Raw genomic sequence first — 25,523 nt, 5'->3', positions numbered from 1 at the left:
GCTTCTTTAAAACACCCATTCCAGTTGATGAAAGAAGAGCACCTTTGGGTGATGAGGGTGTATATGGGGTGGTGGGGGTTGGACTTGCCACTTGTGAGAGTCCAAAGGCCAAGGCTGCCGTGATGGACTGGTCAGGGCTCCCCTGGGCCTCCTCTTAATAGGAACAATGGTGGTGCTAACTCATTTCTTGGTGCCTACTATGTGCTAGAAACTTTACATACATTTTTTCTTTCCCACCTCTTACAAGGTAGGTACAATTAGGAGTCTTTTTTTTCAAAGCTTTATTGGAATATAATTCCCATGCAATTTATCTGTTTAACTGGTACAATTCAGTGGTTTTTAGTGTATTCACAGTTATGCAGCCATCAGTCATTGTAATTTTAGAACATTTTCGTTACCTCCCTCCCCACACATCTCCGTACACATCAACAGTGTCACTTGTTTTCCCTTCCCTCCAACCCAGGATTCTGCCCAGGCAATCATTAATCTACTTTGTCTCTATAAATTTGCTTATCCTGAACATTTCATACAAATAGAATCACACAAAATGTGACCTTTTGTGACTGGCTTCTTTTACTTACCATAGTGTTTTCAGAGTTCATCCTTGTTGGATCATGTGTCAGCACTTCATGCCTTTTTATGACTGAGGATTCATGCATTTTAATGCTTAGTTTACAGAGGAGAGAACTGATTGTTAGGGAGAGATAGGGACTTGCCCAGGTCAGACAGTTACGTGGCAGGGCCTGACTTCCAGCCTGTAAATGATAATGTACTTTGGACCTATCTGCTGTGAATACTATTCTCTATGACATGACACTTGGAGGCTTCAGCATGGACACCACTGGAGCTAAAGGGATCTGGGGAGGGTGTGTGGGGAAGGGAGGGGAGGCTCCCTTGCAGCAGCCAGTGGCAGGCACTGAGGGTAAGGGTTGGGCAAATCTGAACCTGGGAACCAGGTGGCCGAGGAAAGAGGGAGGGCAAGGGGCAGGGGAGGACAGACGGAGAGGCGGAGGGGATGGGAGTTAATCTGGTGGGACAGAGGCCACTTCTAGACTTGGGCGCAGCGTTGTGGCCACAGTACAAGTGGTTACGGGTCCAAATACTCAAGTACCAAGGCCCTCCTCCTCGGGCCAGGCCCTGCCCTAATGTCAACAGAAGCAGCTGGATTAGTCCTATAAGGGGAGTGGCTGCTCGGGTCGCTGAGGTGGGGAGGGCTCTGGAAGGTTTCTGGCTCCACCTGAGAATGGCAGTCTGGAGGTGGTGGGGGACTTGCAGCCAGGAGATGTGGAGGGGTAAATAGGGGCAGTGGGCCCTGGAGAAACCCAAACTGTGGGCAGCTGAGCTCATGTGGGCCTGGGTGCTGAGGGCAGGGTCAGCCCTGTCTGCTTTGGCTGTTTCCCCAGAATCCAGCCTGTGCTAGAAGTTCCAAGTTGGCTGCTATGGGTTGAAACCAACCAGCCTCTGGGAGATCAGAAGCACCCCTTTTCAGGGCTCTGTGGTGGGAAGGGGGTGCGCAGAGGGAAGTGGGGAGACACCGGCTGTTTCTATCGGCTGTGGTGGGAACAAGCATGCACCTTGTGCCCGCACCCTGTGCTGCATGCTCGGCAGGGTGCTTCTGAGCTGGTGTTGGGGAAGACAACCACCTTCTGGGGAGAAGATGCTGGTAAAGAGACTGTGTAACAGAGTAGAGGGGGGTTCAGACCCTCAGGGTGCCTCTGTGTTACTGGAGGCTGCCCTCAGCCTGAGTAGGTGTCCTTATCCTAACTCGACCCCATTGAGTTATTTACAGGAGTTGGAGCAGGATTTAGCAATGTTCTTCACCTGAGGTTAAACCTCTCAAGCCTGGACTTCTGGTGGCCCCTCTGTAGGTTCTCTGTGGCTTCAAGGCAGGTGGAGACCTGGGCCTTGAAATCTTCAAGGCAGCTGGTGAGCTGAGAGGGATACGCTGGGGAGAGGGTGAGCTGGTAGCCTGAAGGTTAGGGGCCCAGGTGAACAGATGAAGGGGAGACGCTGGTCTGAGGGCCCTTGACTGATGAGGAAGGCAGCCTGTGTTTCCTCTGGGTTCCCTCTGGGGCCTGGCCTGCCAGTCTCACAGTTAGTGGTGAACTCGTCTGTCTACTGACTTGCTCTGGTCAGTGGGGGAGGAGTGGGTGGGGCTGACATTTCCTGAGTTTCCACCAAGGGCCAAGTGCAGGCGAAGCACTTTCACAAATGTCATCTAAGTTTCGCAGCAACCCACTGAAGCTGGGCTTGTTATCTTGCTTTACAGAGGAGGTGACAGAGGCTCAGACAGAGGCGTAGTCAGGCCTGAGGGCACCTATCAGGAAGCAGCAGAACCAGGCCGCTCTCTGCTCTTCCCCGCTGCTGCATGTGGCCCCAAATGCCCTGCTGGCTTACCCCCGGACTTCAAGGAAGCCTTCTTTGACTTCCAGTCCACATGGTTCACCCCCACCCCCCCCAGCAACCTCCCCAAACTCCCTGAATTCACAACACTTAACTGACTGTACCCTGGGCACAGAAGCCTTCTGATGTGTCTGGAGGTGTCTCATGTGGTGACTTACTTCCTAGGTACATGAACAGAGGCAAGTCATGTAAGTCTGTTGAGCTTCAGATTAATTATAAAATGCGAACCATAGTATGTAGGTTGTAGAGTTGCTCTGAAGATTGAGATGACCTGTGCTTGAGGGTGGAAAGCAGGGCCCTCCATGTTGTTCCCTCCTCTCCCCTCCCCTCTGCCCCTTTCTAATCCTCTCCACACAGGCCCTGTCTGTAGTAGCTGCTCAAATGTGTGGAGTCTGACAGTCTAAGCCAGAGCTATGTACTCATCCCAGAGAGACGGGGGATTCAAGCAAGCCTGTGGCATGAGACCCCTTTACTTGGCTGACAGACTTGAGGAACCAGCAGAGGAAATACTAGGTGTCACCCCAATCTGGACCAACCTAATCTTTGGGAGAGTCAGAGGTCTCATGGTGACCCTGCCCCCTGGTTCCAGATGAGCTTCTCCAAGGGCCGGGGATGGTTGTCAAGCTTTCTCTCTGGCTGTTAGAACACAAACAAATTCCTAACGCTCCAGAGGCCAACCCAGTAAACACTTGTGCACATACAAATACCAGTATTATTTTATTCAAACACAGGCAGGAACAATGACCTTCAGAGCTGGGTAAAAACAATAAGTTAAAAGCATGGTTAGAATTTCAGACAATCAGATAAAAAGTCTGAAGGAGGTAATTTCCCCCTCCTTTCCTACTGATTAATTCAACATAGCATAAAAATAATTTTATCTATAAAATACCCCTATTCCCAAGCAAATAAACTGGAAGTGGTCCTAGGACTTCCCTGGCTATGCCCGATACCCCCCCAAACCTTAAGGCAAAAGGGCCCATCATATTCAGGCAGAGGGTAGGCTCGTGTCAGCAGCAGGCTCTGTTGAGGACACTGGGAAGAGTTTCCCAGCTGAAGGATGCCTACTTGGGTCCCCTGGTCAAAAGATGGTGGGCCACTTGGGCACTGGAATCCACCGTGTCCCGCCTTTGTCTCACCATTGGAGGAAGCTGAAGTCCTGGCAGGTGGACACAGCCCCGGTTCGGGATGCTCCTCTAGTCTGGGGTGACTGGTGTCCAGGAACTAGGCTGGTGGTGGTCTCAGGGCTCTCACAGCCCTGAAGGAAGCCGGACAAGGCTGAGGGTGAGTGGGCGGGTCGTCCTTCCCTCAGTCTTTTGGGCTATATTAGTCCTTCTGGGAGAACTTGGAAGAAAATATCCGTGCAATCCTGCGAGTTTCTTCCTCAGGCAGGGTGGGTGGCAGCGAGCTGGGTCTGGGGCGACAAGGCCTTTGGGACAGGGATCCTCTGGTGGCCCTGCTCTTGTCCTGGAGAGGAAGAGGTCAGCAAGGTTAGCACTGCACACACGGCACAGCCTAGAGATGACTTTGACTCCTCTCGTCTTTTGCTCCTTCGGCTAATACTGGTATAGAGCTGACTGATTTACAAGGCACTTTACACACCTGAGTGTGTTTAACCCTCACCTCGACTCTGTAGGCTGGTATGTGGTTCATGGATGGATGAGGAAATGACAGTTCAGGTGAAATAAACTCAGGATATACACACCCCCCCCCCCCCCCCCCAGAGTAGCAGAGCTAAGATGTTCACCGCTGCTCAGACTCCTCCTGTGCCTCTGGAGGAGGAGGGGTGGGCTCCTCCAGCACAGGGGTTGTCTCTCGCTGCATGAGTCTAGACAAGTCATTCGTCCTCTGAAATGTGGGTGTCCTGTGTGTGACCTGCCAGGTGCCATGAAGCACATACCCACAGCTCTGCTACCAAACATTTCCCTGTCTCGGGCTGACGGCTATCACTAATCCCCTCACCTTTAATATTTATTTATTTATTCAGCTATGCTGGGTCTTAGTTGTGGCATGTGGATCTTCAGTCTTCTTTGTTGCAGCATGCAGGATCTTTTTTTTTTTTTTTTTAGTTGCAGCATGTGGGATCTAGTTCCCCGACCAGGGATCAAACCTGGGCCCCCTGCACTGGAACACTGTCTTAGCCGCTGGACCACCAAGGAAGTCCCATTAATTCCTCCTTTAAGGTGAGTGCTTTTGGGTCATGGCATCATGGTTCTTTGGATTCTTTTATGCCTTATCCATTTGTTTAATCAATCCTTTATTTCTGTGCTGGGTTTCTGCCCTGAAGGAGCTTGAAGGATACAGGAAAGCCACCACCCCAGGCTGGTGGCGGAGAGCAAGGCCCTCGGGCGGAGATGGAGGCCTGGCAGAGGAAGAGGCAGGTGAACTTGGCTGACTTCACAGTGCAGTCTGTCCCGTGGATGGGTATCTCCTCCCTGTCCCCACATGCTGGAAGCACGCTGTACTATTCCCTAGGCACCAAGAACCAGCTTGGTGGAGATCCTAGAGGTGGAGACTACTTCCCTACTCCTTAGTAGTTCTGCTAATGGGAAACTGAGGCCCAGCTCCAGTTGCTTCCGGGATCAGTAATATTGAGTGACCCCTTCTTTCCTTCATTTCACCACCTTGTTGTCTACTGTGAGAGGAAGAGAGAGACCAACTGTTCTTGACCTCCACAGCTCAGAGTTGAGCTGGCAAGACAGAGAAGTATTCCAAGAATTAAAATAGCAGCCTGGAGACGATAGGGGGAATGGAAGTCAGGCAACCCTGAGGGTCTCCACCAATCTGGGATTCTAAGTGCCAAGGGAGGGCATACACCCTGACAAGCTCTCAGCACCGAGAGGCCACAGGCAGGTTCTCTGCTGGAGAACTGAGAGCAGAACGGAGCGCGGGGCGGGGCATGCTCAGCAGAGGTGAGAGTGTGCTGCTCCCAATCTCCCAGACAGGCCGAGGCTAAAAGGGGAAGAAGGAAACCCAGCCTGTGCTGATGGTACCTGCACCCCCTAATGCCTCAAGACAGGGAGGCCAGCTACCCAGCCACTGCCTGAGGCCCTCTCCCTCCAGACTGAGTGCTCTTGCAGGGCATGGTCAGAGTCTGACGTGTGCCTCCCACTGGGACAGGCCTGAGATGGGAGCTTGAGAGCTGCCAGACCAGTGAGTGGGTCAAGCCATGGTGACCAGAGGCTTCAGTTAACTGGGGAGGAGACTGCCTCTTGCGACAAATATCTCATTCATTCATTCATTCATTCATTCATTCCAGAACCAGTGATGGCTCAAGCTAGAGGGGAGACAGATGCTGATGTACCCCACAACCACAGAGATGAAGCTCAGAGCCTGGGAGCACAGAGGGAAATTCATGACAGTGGGAAGGATGGGGCAGCTTCACACAGAGGTGGTATCCGAGACACACAGGGTTTCAGCACAGCTGGGGTGGGGTGAGGTCATGCCACTGGAGGGAGCAGCATGAGCGGGGCCTATACATGCTAGCTGGGCCCACATCTGTGAACCAGCCACAGGCAACTTCCCAGTACCCACACCCGGGCCCAGCAACCTGCAGGGGCGGGGGTGCTTATCTGCAAGGCCCAGACCCAGGGACGGACAGGACGGGGCTTGGCTCTGTGTCCTGGGCAGGGCAGAGCTGTGGAAGGTCAGCAGCATTTGGCTTATGTTGACCTCCAAAGGGTCTAAAATTGTCCTAACAGTAAAGTTTCCTCCTTCATCAGGGCTGCTACCCCAGGACATACAACGTTGGAGGGGCTGGGCAAGCTCCCAGGCTCTGAGCTTCATCTCTGTGGTTGTGGGGTACATCAGCATCTGTCTCCCCTTCAGCTTGAGCCATCACTGGTTCTGGAATGAATGAAAAAATGAATGAGGTATTTGCCGCAAGAGGCAGTCTCCTCCCCAGATAACTGAAGCTGCCCAGAATAGGGCAACCCTACATGTACAACTATTCCTCGCTGGAGCTCTGGGGGCACTGGGAAATTGTCACTATGGCCTGAGCTTTGAGGAGTCTCAGCCTTCCTGGGGAGGCAGGAGGATCCCACATTGAAGCAGGATCATCAGACTGAGGATGTCATATGGGGGGTGAAGTCCCCGCAAGGGTCCTTTCCAGAAGAGGGACTTAAAACAACATGAAGGGGGAATCTGAACAAAGGCTATGAGAAGGATGTTCTAGATGGAGACTTGAGCAAAGGTATGGAATGTCTTTGCTGGGAAAACAGTGAGGATGGGCCTGGCTGACTGCAGAAATGGAGAGCAGAAGACATGCCAAGAGAGAGGGGGCTACAGTTCCTGAATGTCTGGGGAGCAACTGACTATATTCCTCTTGGACTTCCCAGTGATCTGTGTGTTAAGCCTAGCAGTACATCAGGGGTCTGACTGCCCCATCCAATCTATGCAGGTCTGCCATTAACTTCTTCTACTTCCAAATATGGAGACCTGCTCTTTTCTGGGCACCCAGGTCATGAAAATGGATAGGCCTTTCAGTCTATTGTTTGAGACAGATGTCTCAAAGGAGTTTCAGTGTCAAAGGTAGAACTCCACTGGGAGAAAATAAAGCATCAGGAAACAAGTAAGGAACAGTGGTGGCAGGAAAACATGGGGCCTCCTGGGGCTCCTCAAAGTGAGGAGCTGGGGTTCTCCGACCTTGGCCAGGGAGCTGGTTCTAGTCCTGGCTCTATCACTTCTTAACCAAGTGGCTTTGGGCAAGTCACTTCTTCTCTGGGCCTTGGTTTCCTCATCTGAGAACAGATCAAGATAAGCAGATAATACAAGAGGAGCTGCCCTGTAACCCAGGGACTTCTCTCGGACCGTGGCTTCCTGTTTGGCCACCTCCCTGTGATGCAATGTCTTCTCAGAACGCTCTAGCCCTCTTCTTTGGTCTGAAATGTGATCTGATCGAAGCCCCTGTGTTCTGGGTTCACTCCATCCAGTCCCCAGATGGATGTCCCTCAATAGGCCACATGTTCCCTGGAGGGTGGTGGGTGCAGGTGCCCCCATTTACCCCTGCTTCAGGTGTCCCTGGACCTTCTCAGAGGGGAGGTGGTGGGGTGGAGTGGAAGGAACACTAGGCTGTGGCCCAGTTCAACTCCCTCACTTGCTTGAGGCCAAAACTCTCTCTCTCTGGGTCCTGGTACCTTCATTACCAAGTGGAGCTGAGAACCCCCCTTCCTTGCGCCACGTCTACTGTGAAGCTGAAATACAATTCAGACATGACCAAGGCTCTGGTCTGATATGCCATCCTCTCAAGGGAAGGGCTAAGTGGCACCAGAACGGAGAGCAGAACAGACTTGCTGCTCTCAGACTGCACTTAAGGTGCAGTGAGAGTGGGTGCGGCACCTCCCAAGGCAAGCCCAGCACTGGCCATGCTCCCCTCCTACTGCCCCCACCAGCAAGCTCCTGGGCCTGGCAACGGGGCTGAAGTTGCTTTTTATTCCAGAACAGATCCCTTGTATGACATAAACAATGACTCAGGAGCCCGAAGTAAAACTTTCTAGAGCTGAAAACTGAAAGTAAACAGCGCCCAGTTCTGGCTTGGAGAGCGCTGCTGACAGAGTTGAGTGAGGCTCAGCACCACCGCCGCCTGTTCACCTTTCACCCCCTTGGCTGGCTGTCTCCCCTGGGGCGGCGCCCAGAGTCCTGTCTGAAGCCTGAGACTAGGACTTCCTTGTGCTGCAGGAAGTAGCAGACTCAGCAGCTGCAACTCAGAGCAGGGGGTAAGTGAGGACAAGATGCGCAGGCCAGGGGCCCAGCCCTGACAGGCAAGTCCTAAATCTGACCACGGAGCCTGGCTGCAGCATGGCGGGGCTCCATACCCCAAGGGCCCCTGTAACCCTGCCGTAGAGCTCTGGTCATGTGGCTCTCACTACCTACATGCTCCCACCTTTCCTCACGCCCTGATGCCTCCCTCCCCTCCTCTGAGAAGGATTCCCTGAAAACAGACCTATTCCACAGGCCCTGGGTTATCCCTCAGCCCAGGCCTCAGTCTCCTAATCTGCACAATGAGGAAGCTGGATTAGATCAAGACGCCTCAGCCTTCTGAACCCATGCCCTGCTGGGGAGAGGGCTCAAAAGTCCTGGTTCCTGGGCAGGAAAGGGTAAAGTGACACTCCCGAAGATTTTGGCCTCAGGAACTGCTCAGGCAACTTGAGCCGAGCACCTGTCTGTGGCCCTGCAGGCCCTCTCCCTCTAGGTACCTGCTGACTGCATATGGGCCAGGTGGGCCACCAGCCAATTGTGGCTGTGTCCCCTGACTTATGTACACCCTTGGCCAGAGAGCTCTTCTCCTCCCTAAAGCTTTGTGTGGCCTTAATCAGAAACGCTTTGACCTTTGGGTCTCCTCTGAGGGCTCTGCAGAGGGCTAGGGACTCGGTAGCTGAAATAGGGAGGCAATAGGTCAGGCTTCTTGCCCCAAGAGGGGCAGGTCAGCCAGGAAGTTCCCTTGGATTCCAACCATCCAGTCTGGTGATCTTGTGGTAGGCTGGGTTCCTCCACCAAGACTGTGTTTCTCTTAAATGGCTCTGGGCTAGGGAAGGGAAACCAAAGGACAGAAAAATTATTTGAGCTCCTGGGAGAAAAGAAGCTGCCTCAGGACTCAGAGGTAAGCAGGCCACAGACTTCTGAGGCTAGGGTTCTGTCACCCTGAGGTAGGGGCGGTGGGTTGTGCTGACTTCTGCTCAGGGTCTGAATTGGACACATAATCAATTGCCAGGGCTCTGGCCACTGCTCTCCATCCTTCTGGAGCTGCCCTGTGGGGTCTAGCATCTCCCTGCTCCTGGTGCTAAGCTTCTGCTGATGTCCCTATCTCTCTGTATCTTTCTTACTAGTTCTCCCAAAATGTAACAGTGTAAGAGGGGAAGTTGTCTCAATAATAATGATGATTAAAAACAAAAATAGTTAATATTCATATGTCATGTGCTAAAAACTGTTCTAAGCACTTAACATCTTATTCAGTTAATGCTACACAAGCTCTAGGAGACAGGTACTATTACACCCACTTTTCAGATAAAGGCACTGAAGCACAGAAAAGTTAGGTAACTTGTGCTGGGTGACACAGCTAGAAAGTGGCAAAGCTGAGTTCTGAACTTAGGCTGTCTCATTTGGAGGCCATGCACCTAACCGCTGCACAACACTGTGAGGGAGGTACACCTACAAACTAGGTCCACACTGCCTCCCCAGACCGTGTGTGGCCCCTCAGAAGGCCAGGTGTGCTCCCAGCTCCCCCGCTGGCCTGGAGCACCTTGATCCCTGTGATGTCTGAAACCTCTAGGGTGGGAGGGGGCTGGGCAACTGAAGGCTTTCAAGGGGACACTCATGCCTGGCCTTGACTTCCGCCTCCTACAGGACCCCTCATGATCAATAGCACCTGGCCCCAGGCCTGCGGTTATTCCAGGGACTCAGATGACAGCTTGACTCTTGCTTTTCTCTTTTTCTCTTTTGACTGCTTCGACCCAGGCCGATCTTGCCCCATCTCTGGCCTCTTCTCTAACACATATTGTTTATACCTCCCAGTTACCACATTCTGTTGATTCTCTGAGAAGTTTCTTTTCTCCACATCCACAGCCTGCAAAGCCTTTCCTTCATCTTTGCTGACGTCTACTCATACTGCCCCACATGGCTCTGTCAGACTTTCCCTGTACTCATTCTCTTTGTTTTGTTAAGTACTAATATAGGCTAAATGGCATTTGAGAAAGTTAGTTGAGTAGTTTGGTGGCCAGTGCCTCTCAAGGAACTGTGCCCTCCCTGAAGACAGGGTCCATGGCACCAGGTCCAGCATTTCTACATCAAACAAATGAACTTGATGGAGTTGGTAGAACCTAACATATACAGATAAATCCCCTGGGGAACTGTAAGCTTTGGCGGGTGTGTGGAAGCGTGGGGGTGAGGAAGGGGCCACAGCTCCTTCTCTACTTGTGTACAGAGTTCAGGACTTTGCAATTTGCTGAGGCCCTAATTACTTTCCTACTCCCTGGCCTGCCTGTCCTCCAGTCACTTTGGGCTCTCCTAGTCATCAATGGTTAAGTTACTGGAGGGTTCTGAGTGGAGGAGTCACATGACTCATGATTTACTTAACATCTTAAAAACTTAACAGTAAACTATATGGGGAGTGGGTTGCAAGGGGCAAGGGCAGGAGCAGAAAGGCAAGTTAGGAGGCTCCTAGGTGGGAGATGATGGCAGTTTAGACCAAGTAATGCTGGGAGTGTGAGCAGTGGCTGGATCTGAATTTAAAGGCAGAGCAGCCAGAATTTCTTGGTGGATTAGAAATCAAGGCATCAGTGAGGATTCCACAGGTTTTGGCAGGAACAACTAAACCAGAAAGAGAATAGCTATTAACTGAGATGGAAGAGACTGAAGAACAGATTTCAGGAATACTCTGGCGCTGAGTTTTGGGTATGCTGAATTTCAGATACCTATTAGATATCCAAGTTGAGATGCTACATAGGCAGCCAGACATATGAACCTAGAGTCAGAGGATAGGTCTGGGCTAAGATGGTCATTATGAGTCTTCAATGTATAAATGGGATTCAAAGCCTTGAGATCAGACAAGGTCATCCAGAAAGTAAGTGTAAATAGAGAAGTAAGTATAAGACCACATCCTGGGTCACCCCTGTATTCACAAGTAGAAGAAATGAGGAAAACCAGCGAAGGTGGCTGAGCAGGAGCTGCCAGCAAGGGAGGAGAAGAACCGAGAAGCACTGATGCCTGTCTAAACAGGGAAACAACTGTTCACAGGAGAGAGGGCAAGTGTGCCACATGCTGCTGACAGGTCAAATAAGCTGGGCACTCAGACTGAATAACTGGTTTAGGAATATGGAAGGTTTTTTTTTTTTTTGACAACCTTGAAGAATCCCTCCATCCTCTGGAGTAGACTGTGGTAAAAGTCCATTACAGCAGGCAAGGCCGGTGGAGATGCAGTTTGGAGAGGCACAGCAGTGGGAGGGAGTGAGAATGAGTAGACTGGTTAGAAACAGCTATGGAGGATACGACTGGGACGAGATAATGGAATGGTGAGGAGTGGATTCAACAATATTTAGGGGACAGAATTAACAGGCCTCGGTGATTGATAGACGGCTGTAGGTGTGGGGGGTAAAGAGTAGGAGGAGGGGAGGAGGAAGGGAAGATGTAGTTACTCCGGCAGGGTAACTACAGGATGGTGGTCGCATCTACTGAGATAAGGGATGCACGCAGTAGGGGCAGGTGTGCAAAGGAAGGTAACAGGCTCAAGTTCTGGATGTGCTGAACTGTTTGTAACATCAACTAAAAGACTTCAAGACGCTGCTGGACCCACATGTGTCTACAGCATGGCAGAGAAGTCTAGGCTGAAAGTAAGGATTCAAGAGTCAAACTGTAATAACTGAAGTGGCTGAGACTTTCCCAAAGAAACATTTGCAAGAGCAGAAGACGTAAGCCTGGGGAAAACAATACATCCACTAATGCTGTTGCACCTTCTACCTCCTTTTTAGGGAATTTGATAAAATTAGTTTGCCCCTGGCAACAAAGCAAACAGAATCAGATGTAACTATAAACAAAACCAGGGAGCTGTCCTGGTGAAGAGTTCTTTATCACAAAGAAGGAAGAGAAAGCAGAAATAGCAGAACCTGACTGATTCGTAAGTAAGTATCGGGTGGGCAAAAAGGTTTGTTTGGATTTTTTCTGCACGTTATGGAAAAACCCAAACAAACTTTTTTTGCCAACCCAATAATTTCAAATGTGCCACTGGATGGCTGTGGAGTGTTCCTGCCAGACCCGCCATCCTTCTCCCTCTTTTGCTTCTTGAAGAGGTGAAAACCAGAAGATCAGTCATGAGGAAGGAGGGCTGAGAGCTCCCCCTACCTTCTCTGTGTGACACCTGGTTCTGTTCAGTACAATCAGGCTTTCAGGCCTTATAACCCCATCTGACAGATGACACCGACTCAGATCAGAAGATCTGACAAAGGTCACACAGAGTCCTGTATCCACTACACTGTGCGGGACAGAGGGAAAACACCAGTCTCACAAATGCTGGAAGTGGAGACTGTCTGCGAAGTTAAGTTCCTGGGTTCAGGTGCACTGTTTCAGTGTGGAAGAAGGACTGGGCCTTCCCTTAGATCTTGTGAAGCCAGGTGAACTACTGTATAGCTGTCCCAGGACACTGCTTGAGGCGAGTCCAGCCTCTCAAAGGCTCCTCTTCAGCCTTCAGGGCCTTAAGTGAAGTCGCTCAGTCATGTCTGACTGTTTGCGACCCCATGGACTGTAGCCTACCAGGCTCCTCTGTCCATGGGATTTTCCAGGCAAGAGTACTGGAGTGGGTTGCCATTGCCTTTTCCAGAGGATCTTCTTGACCCAGGGATCAAACTCAGATCTTCCGCATTGCAGGCAGATGCTTTACTATCTGAGCCACCAGGGAAGTCAGGGCCTTAGGAAGAGGCAAAACAGATGGAATCCTCAAGCTGGGGATACAGGACAAGGCTCCTGCCCTCCCATGCCTACCTCTCACTTTGAGCTGTTGACTGTGCCTGAAACCTAACCAAAAACAGAAGACAAGAAAACAGAAGCTTTTATCAAATGGGAAACTCCATTACCACATCTAGTCCTATCTGCTTTAGTACCCGCCTTCTTTGCCTGCCTGGATGCTGCACGGTGAGTTTTCTACTTCTCAGAAGGCTAACCCACGTGTGCTCTGGATCCCATGCAATCTCTACAACCCAGGGCGTAGTTTCTCTATTCTCTTTCCTGCTCCAGCATCTTCCTCTTCTCTCTTTCTCTACTGGTCACTGTACTTGGCACTCAGAAAAAACTGTAGCCTTTCTCATAAAAACAAAAAACAAACTTCCCATCTCAGATGCTACTCCACCCACTACTCTATACTTCCGATCCATATTCCTAGCCAAATCTATGGAAGAAGCTGGTATCTCCATTTTGTCACCATTCAATCATTCTTAAAATTTAAATTACATATGATTTTGTGTTTTCACTGTGTAACATACCAGAGAATATGTAAATTATGAAGCATAATAAAAATGAACATCTATAAATCTACAATCCAACCTAAGAACTAAAGCATCATCAATATTGTTGAATAGACTATGTGCTCTTCTTCCTCATCCAATCCCCTACCTCTACAACTATGTACGGTTGTAGTCAAACTGTTAAAAACCAGACACAAAAATATTAAAAGCAGCCAAAGAATAAAGGTCATATAACATCTGAGGCAACAGCAATGAGAATTACAGTTGTTTCTCATCAGAAACAATGGAAGTCAGTAGAATGTGGAGGGACAGTTCTAAATGGAATTGCTTGGTGGTCCCATGGTTAGGATGCAGAGCTTTCATTGCTGAGGACCTGGGTTCAATCTCTAGTCAGGGAACCAAGATCCTTCGAGTGGCCAAAAATAAATAAGTAAAATGCTAAAACAAACACAATTCAAGTTTGAATTTTATATCCAGTGGGAAAAAATAAGTTTGTAAAATGAAGGTAAAATATATCTTTAGCCAACTGAAGTTGACAGCATCAGCTCCCCATAGGTCTGCACTGTACGAAATTCTGAAGGAGGTTCTTCATGCTGAAGGGAAACGGTAATAGGCTGAGACCAGGGTGTAAAGGAGGAATGAAGCCAAGAGCATACGATGGAGAAAACATACTGCTACAAACACATCGAGTAGTGAGAGGCTCATAACCAGTGAGGATGGCCAGCATCCTGATGTTGCCTGGGTCCTGGGGACATTCAGTACTGAATGAGACAATTCTGGGTGATCTGTGACGACTGGCTACCCTAACTAGGACCCAAGATGAGGTCCTGAAGAGACAGGTGTTCTGAGAGAAGCAAACCATGGAGTTTTGTTGTGGGCAAGAAAGAAAAAAGGCAGACTTCCCTGGTCATCCAGTGGTTAAGAGTCCGCTTGCCAATTCAGGGATCCCTGGTCTGGGAAGATTCCACATGCCTCGGGACAACTTAAGCCTTTGTGCCACAACTACTGAGCCCGTGTGCGCTAGAGTTTCTCTGCAACAGGAGAAGACACGGCAATGAGAAACCTGCGCACCGCAACCAGAGAAAGACTGCGCAGCAACAGAGACCCAATTCAACCCAAAATAACAATGAAAAAAGGCTGAAAAGTGTTTGAGACTTATCTTTCTCAGAACTAGATGTGCTCGTTAACTGAAGTAAACATTCTTGTATCTTCCCCTCCCATCCTTTGTATTTATATTTAATAGATTAAAGACAATAAGTCATCCAGGAGCTGGCACATCATGAAGGCAGAAACACAAAAGCAGGAAGAGCAGTTACTCTGTTTGGCTTGGACACAGTGACTCAAAGGCTTCCCTTCCTACAGGGCACAACTCACTGACATTTCACCCACTTGGCTGGGAGGGGAAGAGGGAAAGGAAACTAACAGTGTTTGCTTTTTTCTCTAGGGTAATTCTTATCATCCTCTTATTAGGTAAGAATTATATTAGCCTGATGTTACTTCAAAAAAAAAAAAAAAAAGAGAGAAAGGCCAAGTCCCCTGCTCAAGATCACTAAGCTACGTGGCAGATTCATTATTTCACTTCATAGCTGGTCTTGCTCAAAAGCTTGCGCTTGGTGCTGGACACGGCCCTGCTATGCTGGCGTAAGTGCTGCTGTTGATACAAAGGACATGCAAGGGGAGATGCAGAGCAGAAGAGGATGAACCAGTGACCTGAGCCAGGGTAGAAATAAGGCCCCAGAAATGCAGAGCTCCTGGTGGGGACTGACACCTCTCCTCCTCTAGGACAGGAATACATATCTGATAAAAACTGAGATGTGTGGGAACTTAAGACTGATCCATGTGCCAAATAAATGAGGTGTCCTTAAAATGGTGCTAGGGTAGATGAGGGAGAAGTGGAAGGAAACCAGTGAAAGAACAGACATCTCTTTAGGACTATACTCCAGGTTTCCAGGATACTTCTGGACCAACTCCATCTGTCATCAAAGTAGGCTCTGGAAGAGCACAAAAAATGTTCAAATGTTAACTGCAAAAGGAGACCTACAGAAAGAAGGTAAATTAGCTAGAAAACTATACTGTAAGCCAAATGTCATGATTTTAAAATGGTGCAATGGAAAGCACAGTTTGGAGTCATACATTTTTCTTTACTGGTTAGGAGACCCTGGGCAAGTGAGAACATACTTAACTTTATATGTGTCTCAGTTTCTATAGATTAAAAATTACAATACCTTGTAGGTCTGTATGGGAAGTTCTGTATTAGTCTTAGTTTTCTCATCTATTAAGTGGGGATAACAATAGTACCTCTCCTGTTGGGTTCTTGGGAGAATTAAATCGGTTTATACATGTAAAGTGCTTAGAATAATGTCTAGTGCATAGTAAGCATTAAATAGGAGTTAGCTATTATAATTAACAAATAAGCTAATACATTTTGCTCACAGCATGTATTATTCTCTAAAATGGCTTTTTCAAAGCTCTATTATCCACCTCCTAGAGTAATGAAAATAAAATATAAACAAATGAGACCTAATTAAACTTAAAAGCTTTTGCACATCAAAGGAACCCATAAACAGTATGAAAAGACAACCCACAGAATGGGAGAAAATATTTGCAAATGAAGCAACTGACAAGGGATTAATCTCCAAAACGTACAAAGACCTCAATCAAAAAATGCAGAGGATCTAAACAGACATCTCTCCAGAGAATACATATAGAGGCCAAAGTACGTGAAAAGATGCTCAACACTGCTAACTACCAGAGAAATGCAAATCAAAACCACAATGAGGTATCACCTCACACTGGTCAGAATGTCCATCATCAGTTCAGTTCAGTCGCTTAGTCCGACTCTTTGCGACCCCATGGATTGCAGCACGCCAGACCTCCCTGTCCATCACCAACTCCTGGAGTTTACTCAAACTCATGTCCATTGAGTCGGTGATGCCATCCAACCATCTCATCCTCTGTCATCCCCTTCTCCTCCCGCCTTCAATCTTTCCCAGCATCAGGGTCTTTTCCAACGAGTCAGTTCTTTGCATCAGGTGGCCAAAGTACTGGAGTTTCAGCTTCAGCATCAGTCCTCCCAATGAATATTCAGGATTGATTTCCTTTAGGATGGACTGGTTGGATCTCAAAAAGTTTACAAATAATAAATACTGGTGAGGGTGTGGAGAAAAGGGAATGTAAATTGGTACAACCACTAAGGAGAACAGTACGGAGGTTCCTCAAAAACTAAAAACAGAGCTACCAATCCAGATCCAACATATCCAACAATCCCACTCCTGGGCTTATATCAAGGGAAAAACCATAATCCAAAAGGATACATGCACCCTAGTATACAGCACAGTATACAGATACAGCACTACTTAATATAGCCAAGACATGGAAGCAACCAAAATATCCAATGGCAGAAAAATGGATAAAGAAGATATGGTAGACATACAATGGAATATTACTCAGCCATAGAAAACAATGAAATAATGCCATTTGCAGCAACATGGATGTACCTAAAGTTGATCATACTAAGTGAATTAAGTCAAAGACAAATATCATATGATATCACTTATATAGGGAAATCTAAAAAATGATACAAAATTTGTTTACCGAACAGAAATAGATTCACAGACTTCAAGCTTACGATTCCCAAAGACAAAAGGTGTGTGTGTGGGAGAGGTAAACTGGGAGTATGGGATTAACATATAGACACCACTATTAATAAATATAAAACAGATAATCAACAAGGATCTACTGTATAACATAGGGAACGCAATGTTCTGTAATAACCTATATGGGAGAAGAATCTGAAAAAGAATGGAGATATATATATATATATATATATATATATATATATACTGAATCAATTTACTGTATGCCTGAAACATTTTAAATCAATTATTCTCCAATATAAAATAAAAATTAAAAAAAAAGTCTTCCCTGGATTGCAGGTGAGATGACTTCAACCATTGTGACTGTATAACCAACAGAAATTTACTCCAACATTTATAAATCGGGTGCCCAAATAATAAAAAGGGAGATTAAAAATAAAAGCTGCACGAGGCAGTGGTTTTGTGTCTCCTCAGCAGAGTACAGTAGTTAGAAACACAGAATTTGAAACCAAAATGCTTGGGTTCCAATTCTGGTTCTAACACTTCACTACTTGTGTGAAGCAAGTTATTTGACCTCTTTGTGCCTCAGTTTTCTCATCTTAAAACAGAGATACAAGGATGTACTTCATAAGGCTGCTGAAGTAAAGGAGCTAACAAAGCGCTTCAAGCAGTGTGGGGTACCTGGCCAGCACCGCCATGATCATCATTTTCAGCTTAAACACTGCCTCTTCAGACAGCCTGTTCTTTCTCAGAGCATCTAGTACTCATCACAGTTGGTAAATATTTTTTGTTTACGATTTGTACTCCATTAAGACTGGGAATTTGCCTTATTTACTACTGTACACTCAGCACCTAGCACAATGCCTGATACAGCACAGGTACTCAGTAAATACATGCTGAATGATTTCGAGAAATAGATATTAGAAAAGTGAGGTGCTGCGCCAAGGCAGAAAAGATGACAGATAGGAGCTGTACCAAGGTTCTAAGCACCTAACTTGGCTACATGATGAATAGTCTGGTCTCTGCATCTCCTGCTTGAAGCTTCCACAGCACTCAGTATGTGTATCTTAGCTGAGTTCTGTTTTTACGTTTCCATGTTAATTCTCCTACCTGTCATCTTAGCTAACAATGCCTTGCTCTTTACACAAGTGCACTTCCTCACTTTTCTTGAGCTCCTTCACTGTTGTGCCCACAGGATAAGCTCAGCGCAAGAGAATGACCATTGTGACCACCTTTCCAGGAGTGTGGCTGGGGCCACTCTGCATTCTGTACACTTTCACTGAAGAGATAATGACACTACAGCAAACAGGTCAGCTGGGTATCCTCTTACCTGATCTGTTGTGGCTGGCGGTGGCAAAGCTGTGGAGACAGAGAGCATCCGCAGAGAGGCCTCCAACTGCTGGGGAGGTAGAAAGAAGTTGGGGACCACAACGGGCTCTGGGCTGTAAAGGTAGTTAAGGGACACAAATACTTGGAAATTGTCTCCTAACCCGTTTCCTTTGACCTCAACCACTCCTTTATTCCCCCAGCCCCACCCAACTTAACTCCTGTCCACAAATCCTTTTCAAGTGGTTCCCTCTGCTGAGAAGGCCCTGTGAACTCCGTTAGAGGTATAGGTATAGATGTAGTATAGATATAGATCAGTTTATACTTTATGGGTCACTTCAAATCTCACCTTCTCCAGGAAGCCTTCTCTAAATTATAGCCCACAATAATTCCTCCTTCCTAGTCCAGAGCACAGACTGAAACAAAGGCTCAGTCAGTTCAGTTCAGTTGCTCAGTCTTTGTGACCCCATGAACCTCAGCACGCCAGGCCTCCCTGTCCATCACCAACTCCTGGAGTTTACTCAAACTCATGTCCGTCGAGTCAGTAATGCCATCCAGCCATCTCTTCCTCTGTCATCCCCTTCTCCTCCTGCCCCCAATCCCTCCCAGCATCAGGGTCTTTTCCAATGAGTCAACTCGTCGCATGAGGTGGCCAAAGTATTGGAGTTTTGGCTTCAGCATCAGTCCTTCCAATGAACACCCAGGACTGATCTCCTTTAGGATGGACTGACTGGATCTCCTTGCAGTCCAAGGTACCCTCAAGAGTCTTCTCCAACACCACAGTTCAAAAGCATCAATTCTTCGGCACTCAGCCTTCTTCACAGTCCAACTCTCACATCCACACATGACCACTGGAAAAACCATAGCCTTCATGAAACAAAGGCTAATCCTTCTTTAATCTGATATGATTCTCCATTTGTTTCCCTCAATATTCAGTAAGCTTCACAAAGGCAGTGCCACTGTACTTCCTTCAGTCACCTCACTAACTCCCTAGAGCCCGCATGATGCTGACAGGTAGCAAGCACTGGATGATTCTTGCTGAGGGCCTGCTGGTCAGAACCTGACAGGGTGGGTATGGGAAGGCAGCTCCAGGGCAGTGCCTTAGGATGGAAGGTGGTGCCGGGCACTGAAGGAGGGCCTGTCCTATGGGGTGTTCTGTGCTCACACCCAGAAATGGCTCTAAGTGGGCACAGCCGATCCACTGTTGTGACGTGAGCTCTAGAAGGCAGGTACTGTACTTGCACTCCTCTGTATCCTCTAGAGACATCCAGTACTATTTGTTCAAAGCACTGACTGAGTTTGGGAGGGGACTATTTTTTTGGCCCCTCCTCGAAGCTTGCAGGATCTTACCACCCCGACTAGGGATTGAACCTGGGCCATGGAATGAAAGCACTAACCACTGGACTGCCAGGGAATTCCGGGGAGGGGACTACTTTGACGGTCTACATTTTTGTTTCTATTAAGTAAGCTAAGTATGGTTCTGATGCAAACTGGTCTAATACTGCTCTAATGCTAGACTCTGAACTTGAGGAGGGCAAATATGAGCTCTTCTTCATACTACATTCCTGTCACCTAGTATAGTACCTGGGACACAATAAATGTTTAATAAATATCTACAGAATGAGTGAAAGGCATTTCTTGCTTTGGCTCAAGTCCCCGAATTTTCCACAGAGAGGGTGGGAGTGGAGTTGGAGATCATGAAGAAAAGAGCCCTTTGAACTCAGACTTCCTCAGAGGGCTCTGTGAGGTAGGGCCTACTGTTGTTGCCGCTCTGACTGCTGGGGACTCTGCCTGAGAGTCAGCTGATACTGTGGGGAGAACAGCTTTGCTGTGAGGGGTTCAGAGTGTGTCTGAAACACAAAATTCCCCTTCTCATCCCGGCACCACCTGCCTTTCTAAGGGTCCTACTCCATCAGTAATCTGTCTTATATTAAACGGTAACGTCAGGCAAGTTCACATTTTGGGCTTGTTCCTTCACCTATTAGATGGGATATAATAATTATACCTTTTAAGGATTAAATGATGTTATACATGCAGAGTGCTTAGAATGGCGCCTGATACAGAGCATGTACTCCATCAGCGTCAGCTGTTCCTGGCTCCCTAGTTGAGAGGGAAAAGTTACCACTGGTTCCCTCCCCCACTGAAACCTGCTTTCCATCCCTACCTCTGCACTGTCCTCCTAACACAAAAGCCAGCGAATACATGTCAGCCCACCTTCTGCTGGATCCGCCTTGAGCATCAGGGTGATGACCACCACTCCCTGAAACTGCTATCCCCCATCTCTCTGACCAGCCCTCCACTGCCTCCTCTGTGCTGGTCTCTGCTCCCCCTGCCCTCACGTGCTGGTGATCCTCAGGGATCTGTCTTGCGTGGCTCTCCCTTTCCCTCTCTCCCTGCTATCCCCGTCTGTTTCCAGAGACACTGACCTTTAGAGCAGAGCTCATCTTGAATTCCAAGCCAGCATGTCCTCCTCTCACAGGCAAAATGCAAATATGCAAAATGGAAATCTGCTTCTTCCCTCCAAATTAACTGCGCACTGCACCCTACCTGGTCAATGACCTACTTGTGATAGAAATCTCTAAGTCATATCTTTCTGTTTTTGTCTTTCTCATCCCCTGCCCCTATATAATCCTATTAAATCCCTCCCCTTCTCCCTCATCATAAAGCAGTCTATGCTTTAGGTCAGACTTTCTTTATTTGTCATTATTACTGCAAGTTTCCTACCTGGTCTCCTTGCTTCTGGTCTCTCCTGACCTATCCACCCTCTACAAGGCACTGGGAGAATTCTTTAATGTGTAAATCTGACCAACCATACACTTGCTTGCCACTAACATTTGCTGAACACTGTTTACCTACCAGCACTATACTAAGTAGTTTACATTGTTAATTTTCACAAAACCCCCACGAGAAAAGTACTGTTTTAATCTGCTGCTGTCATTACCTGTCTCCTACCTAATATGGGAACTTCTTGAGGTAGGGTTTGATTCAAACCTCTGCACTTATTATATAGCACGGTTCAGTTCAGTCTCTCAGTTGTGTCCAACTTTTTGCAACCCCATGGACTGCGGCACACCAGGCTTCCCTGTCCATCACCAACTCCCGGAGCTTACTCAAAGTCATGTCTATTGTGTCGGTGATGCCATCCAACCATCTCATCCTCTGTCGTCCCCTTCTCCTCCTGTCTTCAATCTTCCCAGCATCAGGGTCTTTTCCAATGAGTCAGCTCGTTGCATCAGGTGGCCAAACTATTGGAGTTTCAGCTTTACCATCAGCCCTTTCAATGAATATTCAGGACTGACTTCTTTTAGGCCTGACTGGTTGGATCTCCTTGCAGTCCAAGGGACTCTCAAGAGTCTTCTCCAACACCACAGCTCAAAAGCACTCAGCTTTTCTTTGGCACTCAGCTTTCTTTATAGACCAACTCTCACATCCATACATGACTACTAGAAAAACCATAGCTTTGACTAGACACAGACCTTTGTTGGCAAAGCTTTTCAATATGCTGTCTAGGTTGGTCATAGCTTTTCTTCCAAGAAGCAAGCATCATGGCTGCAGTCACCATCTGCAGTGATTTTGGAGCCTCCCCAAATAAGTCTCTCACTGTTTCCATTGTTTCCCCATGTATTTGCCATGAAGTGATGGGACCAGATGCCATGATCTTAGTTTTCTGAATGTTGAATCTTAAGCCTTCTTTTTCACTCTTTCCCTTTCATCAAGAGGCTCTTTAGTTCTTCTTTGCTTTCTGCCATAAGGGTGGTGTCATCTGCATATCTGAGGTTATTGATATTTCTCCTGGCAATCTTGATTTCAGCTTGTGCTTCATCCAGCCTTTCACATGATGTACCCTGCATATAAGTTAAATAAGCAGGGTGACAATATACAGCCTTGATGTATTCCTTTCCCTGTTTGGAACCAGTCTGTTGTTCCATGTCCAGTTCTAACTGTTGCTTCCTGACCTGCATACAGATTTCTCAGGAGGCAGGTCAGGTGATCTGGTATTCCCATCTCTTTAAGAATTTAAAAAAAAAAAAAAAAAAAATTTTCCACAATCTGTTGTGATCCACACAGTCAAAGGCTTTGGCATAGTGAATAAAGCAGAAGTAGATGATTTTCTGGAACTCTCTTACTTTTTCTATGATCCAACGGATATTGGCAATTTGATCTCTGGTTCCTCCCTTTTGTAAATCCACCTTGAACATCTGGAATATCATGAAGCCTGGCTTGGGAGAATTTTGAGCATTACTTTGCTAGCCTGTGAGATGAGTGCAATTGTGCGGTAGTTTGAGCATTCTTTGGCATTGCCTTTCTTTGGGACTGGAATGAAAACTGACCTTTTCCAGTCCTGTGACCACTGCTGAGTTTTCCAAATTTGCTGGCATACTGAGTGCAGCACTTTAACAATTGTGCTTTTGGGCCTGCAATTACACAGCACAGGGCCTGGGTATACTTACTTTTTGGAAGAATGAAGTTTGGAAGGCCCGAATTAAAGCAGTACCCGTAGACCTGGGCACATGTGACTGCTCCTCCACTGACCATAAATTCTGAGAGCACATAAACTGACTGCAGAGGCAGAAGTGGTAGAAGCCCGGGTGAAGGAGGCAAGAAAGAACCTCTAGAGACTGCTCTCAGTGCTCAGCCTCCAGCCATTTCATGCTTAAGTCTCTCCTGAGCCCATGCTCCCCAACCTGCAGGTTTCTGTTTGTCTTGCATCCAGAATCATCTGTGTGGTATGTACAAATGTTCCCACTCATTTGATTTTCTCAAGAATCCTGTGAAACTGATGGCTCACTTCAGTCTATATTACTGACCTTTTTTGTGTGCAATATCTGGGGACACAGAGAATGACAAGGCCCTTGACTTCCCTGGAGCATATAGTCTGGTAAGGGATTATTACCTCCATCTTATAAGTGAAGAAATCGAGGCTCAGAAGGGTTAAACTATATATCTAAAGTTACACAAGTAGTAAGAGCTGGGTCTCGAAGGGTTGAAGTCAGGTCCCTGACTTCTAGTAGAGAAATCACTGCAAAGTGCCACAAAGGCAGCCTGCTCCCCCACTGGCCATGCGATAACCTGTTTATCACTGGGATATCATGTGAGCTGATCAATCAGCTGTTCAGGCTATGGATGAGAGGGTTACTGATGGTCCTAATTGGCTTCCTTTTCCCATAACATGCCCATCTGCATTTCAAAGGAGGAAGAGAGGGAGTGTTAGATACACTTCTCCCGACCAACACTGCCATCCTGGGGGGCGTGGGCAAGACCATTTCAATGGTACCCACTTCCCCTATATCTGGCCCCATCCCTTGCCTAAAAAAAAATTAAATAGTAGATGTCACTATAATTCTGAATCTTTGTTTCGTTACAGGCAAAACAGAAATGATACTGACTTTAAGGACTTCCCTGGTGGTCCAGTGGCTAAGACTTCAAGCTCCCAAAGCAGGGGGCCTGGGTTCAACCCCTGGTCAGGGAACTAGATTCCACATGTCACAATTAAAGACCTCTCATGCTGCAACTAAAACCCAGTGCAGCCAAAATAAACAAATATTAAAAAAAACCAAAAAACGATACCAACTTTAAAGACTTGTGATAACCAAACTTGGAATGTATGTAAAGCACCTAGCACATGGTAAATGCTCAATCACTGGTAGGACTCTTCTTCCCCTTTCTCTATACCCTCCCCTGAAATTTCAACTGAGATTAATGGTCTCATACCTTAGATGCAGAGCTTTGCCTTCAGGTGTAAAATACCCAAAATTAATCAGATAAATCAGGCTAGGATAGGCTAACCAATGTGCTGTGCTTAGTTGCTCTGACTCTTTGTGACCCCACGGACTGTAGCCCGCCGGATTCCTCTGTCCACAGGATTCTCCAGGCAAGAGTACTGGAGTGGGTTGCCATGTCGTCTTCCAGGGGATCTTTCCAACCCAGGAATCAAACCCCATCTCCCGCATTGCAGGTGGATTCTTTACCGACTGAGCCATGAGGGAAGCCCAATGAATGTGCTACCAACATCTAAACCCAGTGCAAAGCATTATGCTTCAGAGGGCTGATGATAATGGTAGAATCATAGCACTTGGTCAGTGCAGGTGAGTTTTCAGTAGAAAGGGGATCCCTATCCCTCTGAGTGCATTTGATTGGGAGGAGGGGCACTGCTCACTCATATGGCTGGTCTAAATACCAGCATCCAAAATGCCTAAAGATGGCTTAAGGGGCTATTTGGGGGAAACACCAAAGGATACAGGAGGAGGCTCTGCCTCGTGGACACCTCTGACCCAGAGGTTGTCTGCTTCTGCTTGATGTCAGGGCAAGTGATGGATGGCTCCTTATGGTTTTCCCTTCTGCTTTCAGATGCTGGCTGCAGAGGGAATTTCTCAGAGCTATCAGCAGAGCCACTTAGCTCATCATAGGCCACTTCCTTCTTAGCCTGGGACTGTGGCTTGGGGCCCTGGTCCTGGTCTGCCTTTGGTGAGTGCCATCCAACACAAGTGTCATTCTGCTGGGCTCCTGAGAGTCTCATGTGGGAGGTGAGCTGTGGGTCTGCTGAGGTAGGCTCTCCAACCCTGGCCTCAGAGGCCACACCCTCACAAGACAAAGTACTTTGGCTCGGAGAACCTTGCCTATGCAAGTAGGCACTGACAGTCCTTTCCGGGCTGGACAGAAAGCTACTTCTGACCCTGAGCTCCTCTCTGGGGAAGGAGTCTGAAGGACAAGAGAAGCCTTCCCTGTGGACCTCATCAGGCTGAGGGCTCATGCCCTCACTTGCATCTGACATGAAACTGGACCATGGGCTAGTTTTGTCTGTCACAGTGGTGATCTCATTGAGGGTCCTGGGCTCAATGACGTCTTCCTCATAGTCCTCATCACTGAAGGCTGGGCCTGCCTCGGTGTCCGAAGTGCTCTGCACTTCTGTGATGGGTTCCGTGTGCTCCAGGGCCCCAGGAAGCTTTCCTCTTCCGCTTGAAGTCTCCTTAAGAGCAGAGGGAGGTGGGGAGTTCCTGCCCTCATCTGGAGCTCTTGCCAATGGGAGGTCTGGACTTGTGCTCCGTTCTTGCATGGTCCCTCTGTCCTGAGCGTCTGGGAGGGTGGGGACTTCTCTGCTTCTACTCCTGGCTTGGTGAGAACTCACAGATCCTGGAGAATTCCTGGTGAGAGTCTGCAGATCTGAACAGTAACAGATATCACTCTTACTACAAGGTATGGCCACAGACCACTCAACTCTCCCACACCAGCTTCCAGTTTCAGATGGAGTCTTGCA

At 47.9% G+C, this 25,523-nt stretch overlaps 1 protein-coding gene and 1 long non-coding RNA gene across 8 annotated transcripts in view; one reads left to right on the top strand and one right to left on the bottom strand.

The window, feature by feature from the left end:
• Positions 1–3,107: 3,107 nt before the first annotated feature.
• C2CD3 (C2 domain containing 3 centriole elongation regulator) overlaps positions 3,108–25,523 on the bottom strand; it is a 123,964-nt gene continuing 101,548 nt past the window's right edge. For 5 of the 7 annotated variants that reach the window (XM_070473260.1, XM_070473262.1, XM_020879845.2 and 2 more), the window contains 3 exons: positions 24,508–25,429; positions 18,273–18,384; positions 3,108–3,867 (listed from right to left, as the gene is read on the bottom strand). In XM_070473260.1, coding sequence (XP_070329361.1) covers positions 3,727–3,867; positions 18,273–18,384; positions 24,508–25,429 — 1,175 coding nt within the window. In that variant the 3' untranslated portion in view covers positions 3,108–3,726. Of the gene's footprint in view, positions 3,868–13,129; positions 14,378–18,272; positions 18,385–24,507; positions 25,430–25,523 lie in introns of those variants that run through there. The other 2 variants (XR_002311300.2, XM_070473261.1) reach the window with 2 other exon arrangements.
• LOC139037120 (uncharacterized) lies at positions 7,911–24,912 on the top strand. Its single transcript, XR_011489938.1, has 2 exons — positions 7,911–8,998; positions 24,225–24,912. It is a non-coding gene; the product is annotated as an uncharacterized lncRNA (long non-coding RNA).

Source organism: Odocoileus virginianus, chromosome 10, assembly GCF_023699985.2.
Source record: "Odocoileus virginianus isolate 20LAN1187 ecotype Illinois chromosome 10, Ovbor_1.2, whole genome shotgun sequence".
Lineage (NCBI taxonomy): Eukaryota > Metazoa > Chordata > Mammalia > Artiodactyla > Cervidae > Odocoileus > Odocoileus virginianus.
Note: the sequence above shows the minus strand (reverse complement) of the source record. Positions and strands in the feature narration are given on the sequence as shown.